Source organism: Myotis daubentonii, chromosome 17 (genome assembly GCF_963259705.1).
Source record: "Myotis daubentonii chromosome 17, mMyoDau2.1, whole genome shotgun sequence".
Taxonomy (NCBI): Eukaryota; Metazoa; Chordata; class Mammalia; order Chiroptera; family Vespertilionidae; genus Myotis; species Myotis daubentonii.
This window is the reverse complement of record NC_081856.1, coordinates 46,845,681-46,865,711: the sequence shown is the minus strand read 5'-3', so window position 1 is coordinate 46,865,711 and position 20,031 is coordinate 46,845,681. Positions and strand designations below refer to the sequence as shown.

At 35.3% G+C, this 20,031-nt stretch overlaps 1 protein-coding gene across 1 annotated transcript in view; it reads right to left on the bottom strand.

Moving 5' to 3' along the window:
- Nucleotides 1-297: 297 nt before the first annotated feature.
- The window catches only part of TRIQK (triple QxxK/R motif containing), a 37,795-nt gene continuing 18,061 nt past the window's right edge, over nucleotides 298-20,031 (bottom strand). The window contains exons 4-5 of the mRNA XM_059672253.1: nucleotides 10,874-10,959; nucleotides 298-3,673 (exon numbers count right to left, since the gene is read on the bottom strand). Coding sequence (XP_059528236.1) covers nucleotides 3,560-3,673; nucleotides 10,874-10,959 — 200 coding nt within the window. The 3' untranslated portion in view covers nucleotides 298-3,559. The remainder of the gene's footprint in view (nucleotides 3,674-10,873; nucleotides 10,960-20,031) is intronic.

Sequence of the window (20,031 nt, the reverse complement as noted above, 5' to 3'; positions counted from 1 at the left end):
ACTGAATTCATCTGTTACAGTTGTTGTTTTGTTTGTTTGTTTGTTTACTGTGGGTTGCAGTGATTCTAGATATGGTGTCAATGGAACAAACTCTAGCAAACAGCATTCTATGGAGGCGCATGGGAGCCAGTCACAGAAAAGAAGGCAGTGATGCTAAGGGCGAACGAAGGGTAGAAATCTCCCCAGAGAAGTTTCAGATAAGTGTCAACTAACTGTTGGTAAAAAGAAAACAAACTTATTTTAGATAGTCTCTGCCTCGACAACCTTCTATTATGAAAGAAAAAAAATACATTAAAATTTACGTTTATAGAAGTTGACTTTTGAAGTTTATTTATCTAAAGCATACTTTGCACTACTGAATTATCACTGACTATATATTTTAGAATCTGGAAAATATAGTGCTTTAGCATTCATATAAATATAAACATCATAATGAAAATTTAACGTTACTTTCATGAGAAATGAAGATGCATACTGAGTTATATTAAAAACATTCGCGTATAGAAAAAAGGAATTTGTCTTTTCGACAGTAAATGTAATGCTGGTTTCTTGATATTAAAGAGAACCAGGATGAAACATATATACGTCCCAATTCAACCAATGACCATAAATGCTAAGTGTTAAGAGTTGATGAATATTGTAATTTTTAAATTTTATTTATTAGGTGCACATAAATTTGATCATCTAATACATACAAAAACTGTGCCAGACTCTAGGAGGACTAAAAAATATTAACTGAAATTTTAACATGCATTTATTAAATACGTGTAGATCACTATATTATTGAAATTATAAAAATGAATAAGAACATATTATCAGTATCTTACAATCATTGGTTGGGATGGGGGTACTCCTTCCATCTTTATGAAATATTGAAAAGACAGAAAATCTTCAAGTGTTTTGCCACCTTAAAACAATAACAAACCCCATGCTGCTACTAAGATAGACTTTTTGTTCATTTGTTTTAAAAGAAATTCTAGATGAGGTTATATTTTTACAATATTTCTTCTCAAATGAATTTTAGTCTTTATTTTACATCCAAGCTTCATTCACATAGGCGATATGTTAAGTCTGCTGCATTAGTTGCAATTTATTCTGCAGAATATGTGAGCAGATTCTAACATTCTGAAAAGTCATTATAATTTTCCTGTATTTGTCTTCTGGGTTACTCTGAGCAGTCAATTATTGGGGGGGAAAAACCCATGCTTCAAGTTTGTATCTGGTGCCAGTCGCAGATTTATGCCAAACACCACTTACTACTCAAACGTGTAGCCCCCTGGAACTGCAGTTTGACTACCGCCTACCTCTTCAAAGATTGAAACCAGACTACGATCTGGGATTTCTCTGCAGAGGACTGGCTGCTTCCCAGTTAACGTGAGTATGCAATATTTGCACTTCACAAAAACAGCATTATATAAGCATATGTTGTCTCACTTTACCTGCTATTTATTAAAATCAGAGTTTAGCCTTTGGGACTTACAGTTGTCTGTGGCTATCCTAAGTCAATCAGTCATACGGACTAGCCACAGGTTCAGGGTATCAGAAAACTAGTTAATGAAACTTTATTATTACCTAGTGGGTTTTGTTTTGTTTTGTTTTTTTCACGATAATATTCAAACATTTCCAAGAGTATAATCATCTATTTTATATATTACGAATTCTGTTATATGTCACTTGGATTGGTATTTAATAAACAATTACTACATATCCTCTCATTTAAATTATCACTGAAATTAGCAATAACTTTAGTAAGTCTGTTTTTAATGCCATATGGGAGGGGGAATAACTACATGAAAACTGTTCACGTAAATGGAATAGGAGTGGAGAAGAAAGTATTTCTTGACATGTGGCCTGTCACTTGGGAAAGTAAAAGGCCCATCAGATCCAAAATGCCAGCTTGGATATTCCCTTGCCACCCACTCCACAGACAGACATACCACATGGCATCAAATGCTGTAACCTTTCCTAAAAATGCCATTGGGGTTGGTCTGCTGCGGTGAGTGTAGAACTCTTGGTCTGCCTCTTGAGTTTGTGATTTCAAGGGGAAGAATCCAGTAAATAACACTGTCTAAATTTTGCCCTCAAATGTTTGGCATAAATGATTTGTGAGAATATTGGAAATTTTGGCTGTTTTCACACTGATGAATAATTATGCAACTTAAAAACATTCTGCAGAACATAATGCTATAGTCACATCCACTATTTGCAAAAGTCTCAAAGAATCTGTAGGGTATTTATGAAAGCTTTCTTCCCTTGGCAAGTATGGAAACAATTTTAACATTTTATTTATTCTTCATAAGTAGAATGCATATACTATAAAACATTTTGTGCACATGTTTCAAACTATTCCTTTTCTATAAATCTTTATATAAGAAAGTAGTTATCTATCAGTAAACAGTAAACACATATTCTTCCATTTTCTAACCTTTATGTATTCATGTGTTCTAAAAATATGAAGAAATTCCATTATCAATAAAAATATTGAATATATTTGTCATTATAGTGTAACAAATGCAAAATAGCTTGAAAAAATTATATAAACAAAAAGCTGTATATGCCAGTAATGAGACATATATTTCCTACTTTTTTTTTCATAAAAGAGTTCTAATTGGTTATCTGTCAAGAGAAAAAAAATGTAATTTTGTAAAATACCTTGTATCGTTCAGCTTTAAAGGATAACCATGACCCACGAAAATTACTCTGAATAGGTAGGACTTCTCCTAGTACCGTATGTGAAAAAGACTGCACAATTATATGACAGATTGCTGCATAAAGCCCGAACAAGAGAAGCAAACTGATACCGCAAGCAGCCAGAACAACATAATTAAAATAGAATTCCAAGTTTATATTAATAGTCTCGTAAGTTAATTAAAATCAAGATCAACTGAACTTTCTATTTACACCAGCTTAGACGGCCTAGGAGGAAAGGAACTCTATTTCAGAGACATATGTGGCTCTTTGCGCTTCTGTCATCCAGGTGCCACTTCTGATGGAGCACATGTGCACTGAACAGTTGGCAAAGAAGGAAAACGATTACTGTAGCTGTCTGTGCAGATAGTCTCTCTAATGATACAAAATATGTCTGGAAAGAAAGCAAGACTTCTTCGTAAAACGAAAAATTTCCCATGACTTTTCGCTCCTTCTTCAGCCCTGGTTGTGATTTGAGTATGTTTCTGTAAATAAGGATATATACTTTGGCTTCTGATGTATGCATGGAACAAAAATAGGTTTAGGAATCTGCAAGTGATGGAGTTATCCATGTAGACTGGTAAAACATCTGAAGGATTTGGGATCTGTTTCCCATTTTATCTAAATGCGCCATGAACAGGTTTCCTGTGTAAGTAGGAGGATTTATGAAAGTATTCAGTGGCACACATCACACTACATTGCTAGGGTAAGGTTCTTTTCTTGATACACTACGCAACTATTTAAAAAATATTTCTCCAAAGTGAAAATACTAGCAGGAAGAACTCATGTTGTAGTCTCAGTATTCAGAAAGCACTGCTCCCCAAAGGCCCTTTTATAAATATTTTCTTATAATGCATTGATTGCTGCTCAGCTAATTTTCATCCGGTTCCAGACGAGGGTCAACATCTGTGGACAGTCTGAGATAAAAGAAAGCATAGAAAGCCAGTAGGAGGGCCAACAGAGCTGCGAGTACAAGGCCAACTTCCTGAGGAAGAAAAAGAAAGTAGACTTGAAATTGATAAAATGAGATTCGTTAATGTTATCAGTTTCATCAGATAAAATAATCACGATTCCAGTCTCGAATAAACATTTTTAAACTAATAATCACATTCATTTGAATACTTTTGCCATTAAGAAGCATAATTTGACAATATCCATTTCAATGGCAAGTACATCAGTGAGTGTGTCATTCTATATTATTTTTATTTAATTTGTTTGCGTTTCACTAATAGTGAAATTAACATTTATACTTTTAAATATGTCTTCATAGTTTGGATATCAAAATGTTGGGGACAAGAAATGTTGTTTGTGCCTACAAAGTTTATCTATTCTCTATTTGGTTATTTTTAATTTTATTTCTTGCTTCAATAAATTTATTATTAGTTTAGCACTTAAGTCACAGATCTTTAAAATTAAATGATCATTTCTTTTCTAATAGATTATGCCTCTTTAACATCTTTATTAAATACTAGAGGCCCAGTGCACAAATGGTGGGGCCCTCAGTCTGGCTTGTGCCCTCTTGCAATCCGGGACCCCTCAGGGGGTGTCAGAGAGCCGGTTTCAGCCCAATCCCCACAGGCCAGGCCGAGGGACCCCACTGGTGCAGGAATCCATGCACCAGGCCTCTAGTATGCATATAAGATCTTTGGTTAATCTCTTTCCACCCTCCCCCTTCTCCCCTTCCCTCTGAGATTCATCAGTCTGTTCCATGTTTCCATGCCTGTCCGCTGAGCATCTGCCCCCTGGTAGCCAGTGCGTGTCCTAGCTACCAGTCAAATGGTCGAATGGTCTCTTAGGCTTTTACATATATACTAAAGGCCCAATGAAATTAGTGCAAGGGCCCAACTCAGCTGCCTCGGCCCTTGCAGCCCCAACTGCCTCGGCCCTCACAGCCCCAACTGCCTCGGCCCTCACAGCCCCAGTTGCCTCGTGGCCCCGCGTCCCAGCCCACTGGTCATTCCAGAAGGTCATCTGGACGGTCGTTATGGAAGGTCGTTCTGCCATGCGGTGTAATTAGTATATTGGCTCTTTATTAGATAGGACTAGAGGCCCGGTGCATAAGATTCGTGCACTGGGGGGGGGGGTGGCGTCCCTCAACCTGGCCTGTGCCCTCTCACAGTCCAAGAGCCCATAGTGGGGAGCGGGCCTAAGCCGGCAGTTGGACATCCTTAGTGCTGCCGCGGAGGCGGGAGAGGCTCCCACCACCACTGCTGCACTCACCAGCCGTGAGCCCGGCTCAGGGCTTCTGGCTGAGTGGCCCTCCCCCTGTGGGAGTGCACTGACCACCCGGGGGCAGCTCCTGCATTGAGCGTCTGCCCCCGGGTGGTCAGTGCGTGTCATAGTGACTTGTTGTTCTGCTGTTGGGTCAATTTGCATATTAGCCTTCTACTATATAGGATAGATTATTTTGTTGAACCTCTAATTTTTATATTCTAAATTCTATAGATTATATAATGTGGTAAGACAAACTGAACACTCAGTTCATGAAGCATGATACAGTATAATTCATCACAACTGTGAAGAATGGCTCTGGATTTTTCCTTGGTAATTTAATTTGGGTCATATTAATCAATTATGTTGAAATGAAATAATAGTTAAAAAAATACTACATATAAATGGCAATATTCATACTATGTCTCAAAAAGTCTATAAAATTTTAAAATATATACACACCATCAAGGAATTTCCTCAATAGTAACATATCACTTGGCTAAATACAAAAAACAGCAAATAGTGCCAGTTCCGTATCCTAAAGGGCCTACCACTGCCTTCTAATTTTCACTCCTTTCTTACACCCCTTCCTGGCATTATTTTACGAAGCAGTAATTTATTTGCACTCACATGAGTGCATTTTACATTTCATTAGAATGCAAAAGCAATAATTCAACATATGCCAACTAATAAACGTTAAAAACACTAAAATGAATATGTTGTGGAGAAAAGGGGGCCATGAGAAAAGCATTTCGGGGAACCACACACTGGCGGGCGGATAAGGTGTAATGTTAAGATTTATTGGAGCGAAAACAAACTGTGCCCAGGTGTCGGTGTTTCACCCACAGCTCTGTTCTGTGGAGTCCCGCTTCTGGGGTCTCAGACCTGCACCTGTGCTCCCCAAGCCCAGGAGGGCCAGGGTCCTCTAATGCCGAATTCTCTGTGCCTCATTTCTCCACCTGCTCATCCCCCACCAACGCTGCACTGGGGCCACACCTGGGCCATGTGAGGACTAGAGAGAGCGAGCACATGAATGAATGAATGCACTCGTGCTACCCCCAAGGGCCTTTGTTAAGCTTTGCTTATACGACATTGCTTTGGGGAGAGAGCAGGCCTTCTTTCAAACTCACCAATCTCTTTCCTAATCCTTCCCGGGTCTATGCTGGGTCCTTCCCCTAACCAATCCTTTTTCAGGATCTACTGGGTTTCCTGTCCCTTATCCAATCGGATCCTTTTCTGAGGTTTCCCAGGTTAGGCTCTGCCCTTTATGTGGCTATTTTGGCTCCTACTGTGCATGCCTCAGAGTTTTGCCTCCTCATTTGGTTTCCGCTGCACACATGCTTCCTCCCCATGTGCCGTCTTGGTTTCTACTGCCCATGTGCCTAGCAAAGAATTTCCAGGGAGGGAACTGGTCGTCCCCCGGGGAGACTGGAAAGCCAGTCCCTCCCCACTACCCACTGGGGTGGGGGGGAAGGGGAGGTGTGAATCCTCTTGGCAGGGGTTCAGCAATCTCCTGGGGTATCTGAAGCTATAACTTCCACACTTAATCAGGCCTAGGCATAGCCAGTTCTGTTCCCATTCCCGTTTCTTTCATTAATTTCTAACTAGCTGCCTAGCTGCCTAGTTGCCTATGCTAACAAACATGGTTTATAGTCAACAGGAAATGTTTACCTGATTGTTGAAATTATAAATGGACACCTTATACAGATTTTTAACTTCATAATTACATTTACTTAGATTTCCAAACTGTGAGAATAAATATTAATAAAAGCCATGGGGTTAAAAGATTCAGTGTCAACTATTTTTCTAAGATTTGATTTCTTTGATCTGATATATAACGTCAAATGAAAGTGAATTTTTCTTTGCTGCAGTTTGGAACATTCTGGCATCTCCAAAGGGCATGGTAGCATCAGACAGGTTTCATTCATTTTCTTACAGCCACAGCTGTGCTCCCAGACCCATCTGGTTACACAGCGACCAATTCTAAGAGGACGTATAGACAAGTGGCCCACATCTGCAAAGTCTACCTGTTCTCTATAGTGGACAAAAAAGCTATCCAACAGCCTTGATGTCCACTCACACGTATTTAACGGAAGAATAACTTTTGTGCTCTTGACTGGAGGCCATGATTCTCATCTCATTGATAATCGCCTCTAATTGGTGCTTTTCAACCTCTTCTTGTCCTTTCAAATAACTCTATATCACCTGACTGTACATTTTCAGAATATCCAGAGGCATTATAAAAGGTCTTAAGGGTAGGAAGCAGAGAACATTCATAGGATACAAGGTCAGAGGATCCATTAATTCAATTAAGTCTATTCAATATATGGTGTGGGAGGGAGGGCTTAAAAAGTATTGGATGGAGAGGTGTAGCAAATAAATTTTTTTCCAAATGTCCTATTCTGTTAAGAAGATGCGTATTATAGGAACTGCATGTTTGGAGGGTAAAGCATGGTAAAGTTAGAAGATACTTCTTTCAGGAAGCACTAACCATAACTTAGAAACCTGTAGGCATTGATGGCTCCACCCCCTGGCCATTTTTAGTTTTAAATCAGAAATAACAAAAAATAAAAAATGTTTCCAGCTGGCTCATCTGAAGGGGTTGTTAGAAGGATCTGGTTAACACTTGGATATTTTTGTTTATATAAAAGAGAATTTTTTGATACTAAATTTTTTATTTTTATTCTTTTATTATGATTATACCTTTCAACTAAACATTTCAATAAACTAATTAACTATTTATTTAACAAATTCAGCTTATCTTTTTCCTTCTAAATACTAGGAAACATAGGTATTTATATTCTAAAAATATTTTTAGTGATTTTGTAATTTTTGAAATATAATCTTTTAATTGGACAGCAGCCAAATAGCACATATTATTGTGCAGATATATTTTAGGTGATATTCATTGCATTAGTGGGCCATACATTAGGGCATTTTGTTTACATTGGTAAGACACAGGAAATAAAAATAGCTTCTCAATAGAAATTAATCCTAGATTCTGACTGCTATTCTTATTCTAAATAATGACTGTTTCCTTAAAACATTTTCTATTTCTAAACATACACTTAGAGAAAGTGCTAGAGCCTCTGAAGTTAATGACCCTATTGTAAAATTCTTTATATTTCCAGCTCATGATTTCTCAATAAATATGGATGACTTTACATGGTACTAAAATCTGGAAATGATTTTTTGTATACATTCCTCTAAGATAATCATGTCTTATTAATCTTTCCACAGGTTCTACAACATCATGGTACTTATAGTAATTTTTAAATTAATAACAAAGGATTAAGATTTATACAATTTAGATGTAAAGTTTATTAAAATTACGTAATGCTTTGGAAACTTCACATCAGTAATAATACTACTACATAACACTATTTCCACAGCAAAACTGAGAACATTTTGTAATATATAATGTAGTCACACAATGCAGACTTAGTTGAAATCGGGGATCATCAGGCCAGTGACAAACAACCAAGAAAACTCTTATTTATACAAACCAGTAATAACTAACACAAATAAATACTTATTCGATCTGCTAACAATTCATAAAGGACTTCTATGTGCTAGGTTCAATGTTAAGTATTTTCCTTTTAATATTAAACTCTCCTAACACTGTGAAGTAAATGGAATAATCTCCACTCACAAATGTGCCAGCTTGAATTCAGCTGGATCACGGTAAGAGCAAGAGGCAGGAGGGATTTGATCCTGGGCCTCTTTATGTTGTGTTCATTGTTGTCATTTCTGTGATTTCTCTATTCCATGCAGCTATTCATAGTTTCTGTAGATTTAAGTTATTTTAAGACCATAACTATAATTCATTTTAAAGAATAAGCAGTGAAGTGGTAAACTATTGTCATATTATGGCCATCCTGTATCAACCAGATAAGAGTCAAACATGTTTGATGCTCATTAGTCCCTAGTTGCTTCTCTGACATTATCAATATGGGTAAAATGACTCGCTGGGGAAATTAATAGCATTAAATAGCAAGTGCTAAAAGAAACTTTGTTATTTAAAATCCTATGCTAAAATGACAATGTAATCAAACTTTGACAGGGCAAACTAATTGGTATGCCAGATTTGAAATGTAAAACACCTCCACGGTTCTGATTCTAAAAAGTTTCATATTATTTAATGAGCTCTTTACATAAATTTGCAAGCAAAGTAAACAATATTTAAAGTTAAGGCTTTTCTCCCATACGCTCATAAACCAAAACGATATGCTAGCTTATTTTTAAAAAGTTATGTTCTGATGTCAGAAACTCTTATGCACATACTTCAAATTGTAAATGAAATCTAAGAAAAATTTTCTCATAAATAAACAAATTCCACATTGCTTTTTAAAAAGACAAATAATTGCACTATAAGGTAGACTCATCTCACACTGGGAACATAGTTATTTCCTTAAGTTAAAACAACAACAACAATAATAAGAGCAGCCCGCCTGGTGTCTCAGTTGGTTGGAGCATCCTCCCATACAACAAAAAGACTGCGGGCTCTTTCCCAGTCAGGGCACATACCTAGGTGTCAGGTTTGATCCCCATTGGGGGTGCATACAGGAGGCAACAGATCAATGTTTACAATTATCTCTGATAATGTCAGAGAACTAAAAAAAATTATAAGAGCAAATAAAAAGGAGGATGTGTATGAGAAAGTGGCATATATTTATAGATGAATGGCTGTACTATTTCTCAAGTTTTACATTACAGTTGTTCATTTTATTGTGCCACATGTGGAGTTAGCTGGCCCAATATTTTCTAAAAACAAAAACACAACATTGTGAAAAGTCAAAGTACATATCATATTACCTTGGTGAAAAATGACTTCTGTAATGTTCTCATTAAAAAAGACAACAATCGGGTAACTAATTGTAAAAGAAAAAAACTAAGCACTGCTTTTAGAAAGGTTATATTATGGAAATAATTTTTAAAATGAAATTTCATATGAAATTAGAAGAAAACTTCAAAAGATTAATCATCTCTCTTTTAAACAAAAAGGCAATCTACTTTTTTATTTTCATTAAAAACTGACCCAGCACTAACTGAGGAGATTGCATTATAAAAACATATCACATCACACGGCAATGCTTGATCAAAATCAGCAATCAGGAGTAAAAAGAAGCAGTGTTTCATCATAATAGCAAATTCTGGAAGACAACCAAATATATCATCTGGCAGTTCAACAGCTGTTACAGCTTGGTAGTAATACCTTGGCATTTGCTATAAGCTATAACTTTGAAAAATTGATTTTTCAACTGCCAGATAAAATACCCAAAATCTTCTTTTAACATTTTAATATTTAAATAAAATATATATACTAGTCATTACAATTTGACACACTTGACAGTAAAGCCACCAAATTAATTTTCCTATTAATAGTTTGATTTGAGTATAAATACTTGGCAAAGAATTGACATGGGTAATAATGGAAATGTAATTTTGTTGAATTTCACTGTGCTAGCACAATGGATTAATATCTGCTAATATCATTCTCAGTTCCTTTTCTGAGAGAACAAGTTTGGGAACATGATTAGAATTCCATCATAGAGAGAACTGACAACAATAATAATTCAAAGAGTAAACTGACATATATTAATGATCTAAGAATATATAATTACAACTAAAATTTAAACAACTGTCAAATGAAATTTACTGAAAATGAGAATTTTTTATTTAGGCCACATAAATCACTGAAATGTATATTTAGTAGTTGGAAAAATAAATTGCAAATTTAAGTAGAACTGGTTCTTGCAAGTGACACAGTGTTTTATTTTAAGACCTGGTAAAATCTCCGGATAAGAAGGATGTTTCCCATTAAGTAAATCCTTTATAAAAACCTTCAATTCTGGCATTCGACTTAGATTTTGAAATGTCATAAAACATTCAGAACTCAACATTTATGCAATCCAGTGATAGAAAACAAAGTGGCATGAATAGATCACATCTTAAAGTAATCAAGTATAGGTACCTTAATGCCTATTGCTGTTTTCTTTGCTTCTGCTTTTAATTTGGCTGCTCGTAAAATAGGTTTGGTTTTTTTATAATCCTGTTTACCTAGAAAGAAATAATTTCAGACAATGAGTTATGCTTATGTATACTTCCAGTTTAACAGCCATCTGAAATGTCAAAAAACGTTTAAATAGAGTAAAATTGGGACACGGTTGCAAAGTAGTTCCCAGTTATGGAAACCATAAACTTGTCTCCCTAAGATCAACTTTTCCTCCTCCTTTACTTTTTCAGGAAGAAGATTTGACAGGCATCTTTGATTTGCTGAGCAGTGATTATAAGAAAAGACAAAAACTTCTTTTAGCGAATAAGATGTTTAAAGTACAGAGAGTAAACCTTGTGGAAACATTTGGAAACAAATGTGTAAATAAATGAGTATACATCAGGTCCCATTAATGGGTAAAGCTAACTTTGTCTTCATAATTGATTATAAATTCATTCATTATAAATTTATTTTATTATTTTATTATGGATATTTTAAGTATTTAAGTAATTAACTTGAGAAATATTGTCAAGTTTTTCCAAGTAAGAAACTAAAAAAGGTAAATAAATAACTTTTAGTCACTGAATCTTTTAGAGAACATACGTATTTAACTTTTGGTTCTTTTACTAGAAGACAGAATAAATATGGCTAGATAAAAGATGTAGGATAGCTACATTTAGATATTAGTTTTCATTTTCTCTACCACATTTCACAGCCAAAAACGAACAAAACTTAGTGCCACCAAATATCTTTTTTTGGGGACCATCTCATGACGCCACTGAGTAATGCCTATTAGTCTGTAAAGAAAATAGATTTAACAATAACAACAAAAGCACTGACTAATAATATATATTTTGTTAACCACACTTTTAACTAAGAACTGGGTCAAATGAGTCTCAAACATAACAGTATGTTATTCTGAGTGGGACTGAACATTTGACCATATAATCGCTTCAGCTGTTTTATATTCTGTTATGCGGCCTTGTTGTTTCCATCTAACTCTCTTTCCTTTCAGTGGTCAGTTCTTTCCAAAAATTACCTCTTTTTTCTTTAATTTCCACATCTTCCACACACTAAAATAAATTCGAAAGCAGCTGATCTAAACTAAAATACATCATGCACATGCAATGCATGATATATTTCTCAATGTATCTGTGTGAGCGAGTAGAGGGATTGAGCAAAAAAAAATAAAAGAAAAAAACTCATGGATACTAGTATGGACAACAGCATGGTGACTGCAGGGGAAATGGGGTTGGGGGTAGATGGAGGAGGGAACAGGAGAGATAAATGGTGATGGAAGCATACTTGACTTGGGGTGATGAACACACAATACAGCGTAGAGATGATCTGTTGTTGAACAGTGCACCTGAAACCTGTATAACTTTGCTAACTAGTGTCTTCCCAATAAATTCAATAAAAAAGGAAAAAAATAAACATACAAATAACTAAACAACATTTTTAAAAATTAGAAATGGCAGAGAGGAGTCAACTGGATGGGAGCGATGAAGAAATGCTATAGTTGTGTCCATTAGACACATAAACGTGTTTGTTTGGCTAGAGGTATATTTTTTAAAAAGAGTAATATTCACTGACTAATATTCACTCTGATTTCATATCTCAATGGTCAAACTATTCATGCCATTATTCCTGCTGAGATATGAAACTTTCCAGAACAATGAAAATGGTGACATATCAACTGCCTCTGACAACCACGGTTACAAAGCAAGTTTCTAATGAGAATCTACAGACAAGTTTACAGATTATAGATTTGAGGTTAAGCAGGCATTCTTGTTCTATCTCATATGTGCCCTATAATAATCTCTAGATGCAATAGGGGGAAAATAAGCAAATGAAAAAAGATTATCTTACATTAACCAGTACGCTTTTCATACACATATGCAATATTCTGGATGGTGTGTCTGCCATAAAACAAATTCAAATATACCTCAAAGAGTAAATGTTAAAGTGAGAATTTATCACTCTGCTTCACATCCCATATAACCATTGGTTAAATGTGTTCTATTTCGATTCAAATCCTATAATCTCAGAGAATATTGCAGATTTATATTACATTTGATATGAACATTTGAAACTGTATTATAAGTAGATGATTTTAAAAATTATTGTACATCTGGCACTGCTCCACATAGTGAATCTGTCATGAATTCAGTCTCTCCTTGCTGACTATGATATCCAAAAGTATATACTGCAACACATGGTTTCAGTCTACTCAGTGAAAACATTCACAGCAGCCATCTATTAACTTATTTATAACTAAAACCAGATCTTTCCATTATATCCAAAGAGGTTTTCAACATGTTATTTTTGTTATGGCTTCAAGAAGGAAACCACCTGGTCGATGTGGCTCAGTTGGTTGGAGCATCGTCCTGTGCAGAGAAAGGTCATGGGTTCAATGCCTGGTTTGGGCACATATGGGAGGCAACTGATCAATGTTTCTCTTACACCGATGTTTCTCTCTCTCCTCTCTCTCTCTCACACTCTCTCTCTCTCCCCGCCTCTCCCTCTCCCTTTTCCTTCCTCTCTTTCTAAAATCAATAAAAATATATCCTCATGAGGATAAAAAAAATAAAGGATGCCATATGTTCACGATTATAAAAAGTATATATAACATCTAGAAGGCCCCACCTTCTTCTAAGTACTTACATTTAGAAAATACTAGATTTTAGATATAGATGGTTTCTTGACTACATTGTGTCTGATTTAGGTTATACTAATAATGCAATAACCAAAGTAGCTATTTAGCAATTGTTTATTACATTTTATCTGTGGGAAAATCTAGATAACCCAAGCCTATGAAGCCAATCACGGGCAACTCTGCAAATCACATCTCCCTAGGATTTTTTCTTGCTGCTATTAATCTTCTTTTGTTAAAGTTAGTGTTTATTTATTTAATTACTTTTATGGTCTAATTCTGTAAAGTTTGTTCTTTGTCATATACAGGCACTTAGCTTAATTTTCATCTGACTGACCGATAGTTTTCATAAATGCCTTGAACATTAAGTCTTCTGGCTTCACTGAGGGGCTGTGTGTGTGTAGGGCGGTTGGGGGGGAGGGGTATACATTTTCCTGGATCTGCCTTAGCCTTCACTTCCCGCTAGCTTCCTCAAGATCATTAAGAGAAGAGATTATAGCCCTTTCTGTCTTTCTTGGCCGTGGTATAGCTGTGCACTGTCTTATGACTTTCTATGATTCCCAGGAATGTGTGTCAAAGATTTTTAAAGCCTCTATGGACATCTTATTGCCTGGTTTTGTTTTATTTTAGGTTTTTTAGGTCAGCCACATACTAGCCCCAACTAGTAATGCTGACTCAGGTAGTTGTAATGTTAAATACCCCATACTCATTGTTTTTGTCAAATGACATGGGAAAAGGGCTTTTCACAAAGACTGAGCTCTAAATCAGGTCAAATAAAGACAAGTTCTGAGAATGGGATTTCAGTGGGCTGCCAACCAGGTCCGACAGTGACAATTCTCAGAGATTTCTGCCTTCTCCAGTGCCTGCAGGATGTGGCTTTTCACAACCACTATAGTTGCAAGACGAAGGAGAGGAAAATGGAATTACAACAAGTTAAACAAAACAAAGCACAGCATTCTTACTGAAATCCAGCTGTTTTTCTTGAATAAACATTCTATGGATTGTTGTAAGACTTTTGTTAATTTCCAAATATCTGAAAAAGTTGTTTTTAAGAATTTGTTGCCACTGTTTGTTTTGCTTTTATAAAGCACAACATTCAGAAATAAAGACTTGGATTACTCACTAAAGGCAAAAGGCTCATCAAACCAAGATACTTAACAGAGACAAGAAGATCTAGAATGAATATTGGAGGAGACAGGTCATAAATTACAATGACCAACCAGAGAACTGATGATGATAACCTGAAAGTGTATTTATTTGCTTGCTCCTAGAGTGTAATGCCCATTTCCCCAGACAACCAATTACTCTGTAAAATCAGCATTATCAAATTTTAAAAAATATTTCTTCTTCTTCCTTTAGGCTGGGTCACAACAGGAGAAGGAAGGAAGGAAGGGAGGAAGGGAGGAAGGAAGGGAGGGAGGGAGGGAGGGAAGGAGGGAGGGAGGGAGGGAGGGAGGGAGGGAGAAAGGAAAGGTATCATTCAGTATCATTCAAGATCCTGGCCTTATAGAACAGCAGTGCTAGGCTTGGTTGGGCAACACCTGGGTAATTGTTGAGGATCTTCTTAGATCCTCTTCGGGTTTATCCTATATAATAAAAGGCTAATATGCAAATCGTCGGAAAGGTGAAACAACTGGTCGCTATGACACCCACTGACCACCAGGGGGCAGACACTCAACGCAGGAGCTGCCCCCTGGTGGTCAGTGCACTCCCACAGGGGGAGTGCTGCTCAGCCAGAAGCCAGGCTGACAGCTGGTGAGCGCAGCAGCAGTGGCGTAGTGGCGCTAAGGATGTCTGACTGCAGGCTTAGGCCTGCTCCCTGAGGCATCAGTCAAACATCCCCCAAGGGTTCCCGGCTTGCAAAAAGGCACAGGCTGGGCTGAGGGACTCCCCCCACCCCGAGTACATGAAAGTTGTGCACCGGGCCTCTAGTTTTCATGATAAAAGAAAGACAAAAATCCAAATTGAAATAGCATGAAAATGAGGGAGAGGGAGGGAAAAGAGGAGGGAGAGATGAAAAGGTTAACTGATTACTGACTGATTCCAGGAGTTAAGCATAGGAGTTTAGTTGCGATTGACCTGAATTCAAGTCTTGACTATGCAGAACTTTCTCTTCCCACCACCAGTTTCTGTTTCTTGCTTCACTCTGGAATCATGGCTATATCCAGCTCTGGCTCACACCCCTTTAAAACTAAGACCAAAGTGTAATGGGTACTTTTCCTTGGATTCATTTTAATTATTCTTATACCCAAAACGATTATGAAGTTTCTTCCTATTACAGAAGAATAAGATAATGTGTCTAGTTCCCACTGCAACCAACTTTAACAAATCAAAGTAGTTTGTCTTTAATTTTTCCTGTTAAACACAGATTGATATACTTGAAAACGCATCGTACATAATCAACAGAATTTTCAGTCTTAAACAGGGAGTATGAGTATCAACTAAAAGCAAAATCATAACTAAAAAGAAAACACTGATGCATAAGAATTTTCAAATTATGCCTGGATTTTTTTATAGCAAAGATGATACTACACATGTTCATATTTTTTATTTACATATACTTTGCAGACAATCTATGTAGTATCTGCTTTTCAAACAATATTTTAAAATGCCATTTTCAGTAATAATTTCTAATAAGTAGGTATTATCTGTTTTAAAAGTCCTTTCTTATTCAGTATGATTAATATATTTAACTTTAGCATAGGCACTGTTTCTATAAAGAACCACAAGTAGCTATAAAAACATATAGTTAATAAAGATCATAAATAAGTTGGTACCATAATATTATCATTTACTATTCTTATGTTACATTTAGAAAAGAATAGAATTTATATGCTCTATTTGATACAAAATAAAAACCTATGTTTATGTCATTATTTGCTATTTAATGCAATACTCATTTACACCTATGCCACTGCTTAATGAAAAAATACATTACTTAATTGCTTTATGTATTTGCTTTTCGATTCCTTAGCTTTGCTCACATATAAGACTGCATCTTTGCCCTGGGTTGGTATTGCTACCCAAGTTCATTATCATGTGAATATCTGGTTATTGTTTTATAAATGTTCCTCTTTCAGAAGACCGGGTTTTTTTCTTTCTCGTCAGTGGACTTTATACCAACCACACTCATTATCATCATGTGGCAGCAATGCTCTTCCTCTGCCTTAGCTGCTTTAAAAATTAATGCACGGTTATTTTCTGAATACTATATAAGCTGCTTATGAGTACATTATGCTATCAAGCAAGCACATGCAGAAAAGCTTCCTAAACTGTTATTCTTTCAGTGAAAATACAGCTGGTTCTGCTTCAAAGGCACATCTTTTCACCTGCAAATGGACTTGCTTCTACACTTATTCCTCAATTCATTGTCTTCTATTTGTGTCTGGAAATCTTTAATTGCCTTTAATTAGGAAAAAGTAAACTCAGTGCTTTAATCTTGCAAATACATTCAATCATAATTCTGTTTGGGATGAATACCGAGTTCTATTCACTGTCTGATCGCTATAACACAGATATATAATTTATTGTCCATTTATATAGACCACACCAATTAAGATACAATAGAAAAGCAGAGATGAGTCAAAATATTTGAAAAAAAATCTGCAGTCTAAATTTAATTGCTCAAAGAAATTACTGGAAGTCAAGTTATTTACAGCATGCCATAAATATTGAAAAAAATTAAAATTTGGTAATCAACAGTAAAAACTTTTATATTTCCTTCAACATTTTTTAGACTAGTTTCTCATCAACTGCTCTAAATCCCAACCCCCTTCCTCAAAAAACAAAACACTATTTGGCATCTTATTTTTCTCATGTTACCAAAATTACTTATGGAAGGGCAGTACAATTGGCATATAAAGTAATTTCTCAACTGCCATATGAACACAATTTTAGTAACTACATTAAAAAATACAAATAGCCTGGCCGGTGTGGCTCAGTGGTTGAGTGTCAACCTATGAACTAGAAGTTAGGGTTCAATGCCCAGTCAGGGCACATGGCCAGGTTGCGGGTTCGATCCCCAGTAGGGGGCGTGCAGGAGGCAGCCTACCAATGATTCTCTCTCATCATTGATGTTTCTATTTCTCTCTCCCTTTCCCTTCCTCTCTGAAATCAATAAAATTACATCAAAATAAATAAATACTACAAATAACTGTAGAAAACTCATTACAAAAGCAAGGGTCAATAGTCTTTCTTATGGAGTCCTATAGCAAACTCAGTAGCTATGTCAATAAACAAAGGGTCTGCTTTTTGATGGCTACAAGATGAATAAAAATCATAAATGGTATGTTCACAAGCAAAAAATAATGAAAATGTTAGTCAAGTTAATAAAAAGAAAATTATAAAACCAGAAACACAATAAAAAATTCATAGTATACTTTTATTGTCAGCAAGACATACAAAATGATGCCACATAGTCACTCAAGAAAAAAAAAGGGGGGGTGTATCTATAGAAGTAAAACTTGCAAAAAGTATTTTTCTCAAAATTATTTAGAAATACCTGGGCAGATGAGAGGAAGCTGGTAAATTATAAATACCCTTATAAATAAAAATCTCACGCAAACTTTTTAATATTATGTTATAGAGGCAACTCAAATTAATAATTTTTCAATGCTTGGTCAGAACAGCTTAATATTAGTCATAAATTGTAAAGGATACACCATCACTTAACACCACATTAAGTACTAAGAAACAAGTACTATGGTTTAGTTTGCTACAAAGGTAAAGCAACAAGTTGCTCATGAGATATAAATTACTTTCCAAAATAATCATATTAAAAAATGCTAACCAAGCAACAACTTATTATGTACACAGGGAAATGTAACTAAGTAGAATATGGTATAAAATATATCAAAGTCTACTTTGCACTTAGCCAAAAAATTTTCACAAACATTTTTAAAAAATACTTGCTGTGCGCCATGTACCCTTGGGGGTTCGGATACAAAATCAAAGGAAAGCAACAAAAGTATCAAAGGAAGATTTAAAAAACTTCAGGAAAGTTAAACAGCATATTTAAGTAAGTTTTCAAGTCAGTTAAAGATATTGCTTAATATTTTAAGAGAAATAACAGAGCATTTAAGACTAATTCAAATCTTAGCCTTTTTTGTGCAGAAAAAAAATTCTCCCATGGTGATAGAAATCAGAAGAGTGGTTGCACTTGGAGATTGGGTAGAGACTGCCTGCAAGCAGAGATGGGGGACTATCTGAGCAGATAGAAATGTTCTACGTTGTCTAAATTCTAAGAACTGTGTATTGAAGAGTTGGATTATGGATCGATTTCCGATATGGTTACTCTTCAGTTATGTGGTTAGCCCATCCCATTTGATCAGAGACTTCAGTCTGGTAGGTCAGTCCGATTTAAACACATCAGTAACTAACAACTCACAATATTTATCCACAGCCATCCTACAAGTGAAGAAAGGATAATACACAATAAATCAAACATCATAAACCTCCCCTCAAGAAATTACCCAAATAGAAATACTGTTTTGTAATTTGCATTTATCTATCAGTTAAGTGAGTTAGATATTTACATAAGATCCTTTAATTTCATTTTTTATTATAATAGTTGTTTGTTTTGTTTTTGTCTATTTAGGTTTCCTTTTGCATGAACTATTTTTTTTTGACCATTTTACTACTGAGTTTCAGGACTATTTTATTTATTTGTAGTAGGATTTTATTTTTCTACATATAAGTTTTTATTGGTTCTATGTATTCTAAATATTTTTTCACTTTATTTACATCTCTTTTGTTTTGCAGAAATATATTTTCTTTTATGGAGAGCACCTTATGTATCATATTTATGTAATAGGTATATATTCTTTTGGTATCAATTATTTCTACTTATCTTCTGATTTCTATTGCAACCTCTTGTTTATCCTTCAGTTATTTAGAAGGTTTTTTATTAACTATTTTTAATTTTTAAAAAAGTGGAATAGGAAGAAATGTGAACGAAGAGAATAGAGGTGAGGTAAGGAGAAGTTACCTTTTTTGCTTCTGACTACTAGTTTATTACAATTCGTTCAGAGTTGTGGTTGTAGTATATTGATTCTTTAAAATCGGGGGTCTTGGTTTGTAACTAGTGTATAAGTAATTTTTTTATAAATACTCCACACATCCTTGAAAAGAATGGGTAGAAAATATTACATAGAGTATAGTATAAAACAGATAAGCTTCTTATCTTCCTATGCTGATGAGTGGCAGTCCACCATTTTACTAAGGTAAAAGTTTAATGGAGCATTTTGAGGTTATCAAATTATTACCATTAATAAACAAGAGAATTACAAGTTGTTACATGGATTAAAAAGATTAAATAGATGATAATATTAAAAATAGTGCCTATATAAAAGCACCTAGCCTTAAGAATAAATGTATTTTTTGCTTTTATTAAGTTAATAAAAACTATGAAAGCTTTGAAAAAAATTATAGTTACACAAAATGTATTTCTCCATTAGTAGGCAGGACTGCACATTTTTGCTCCTTA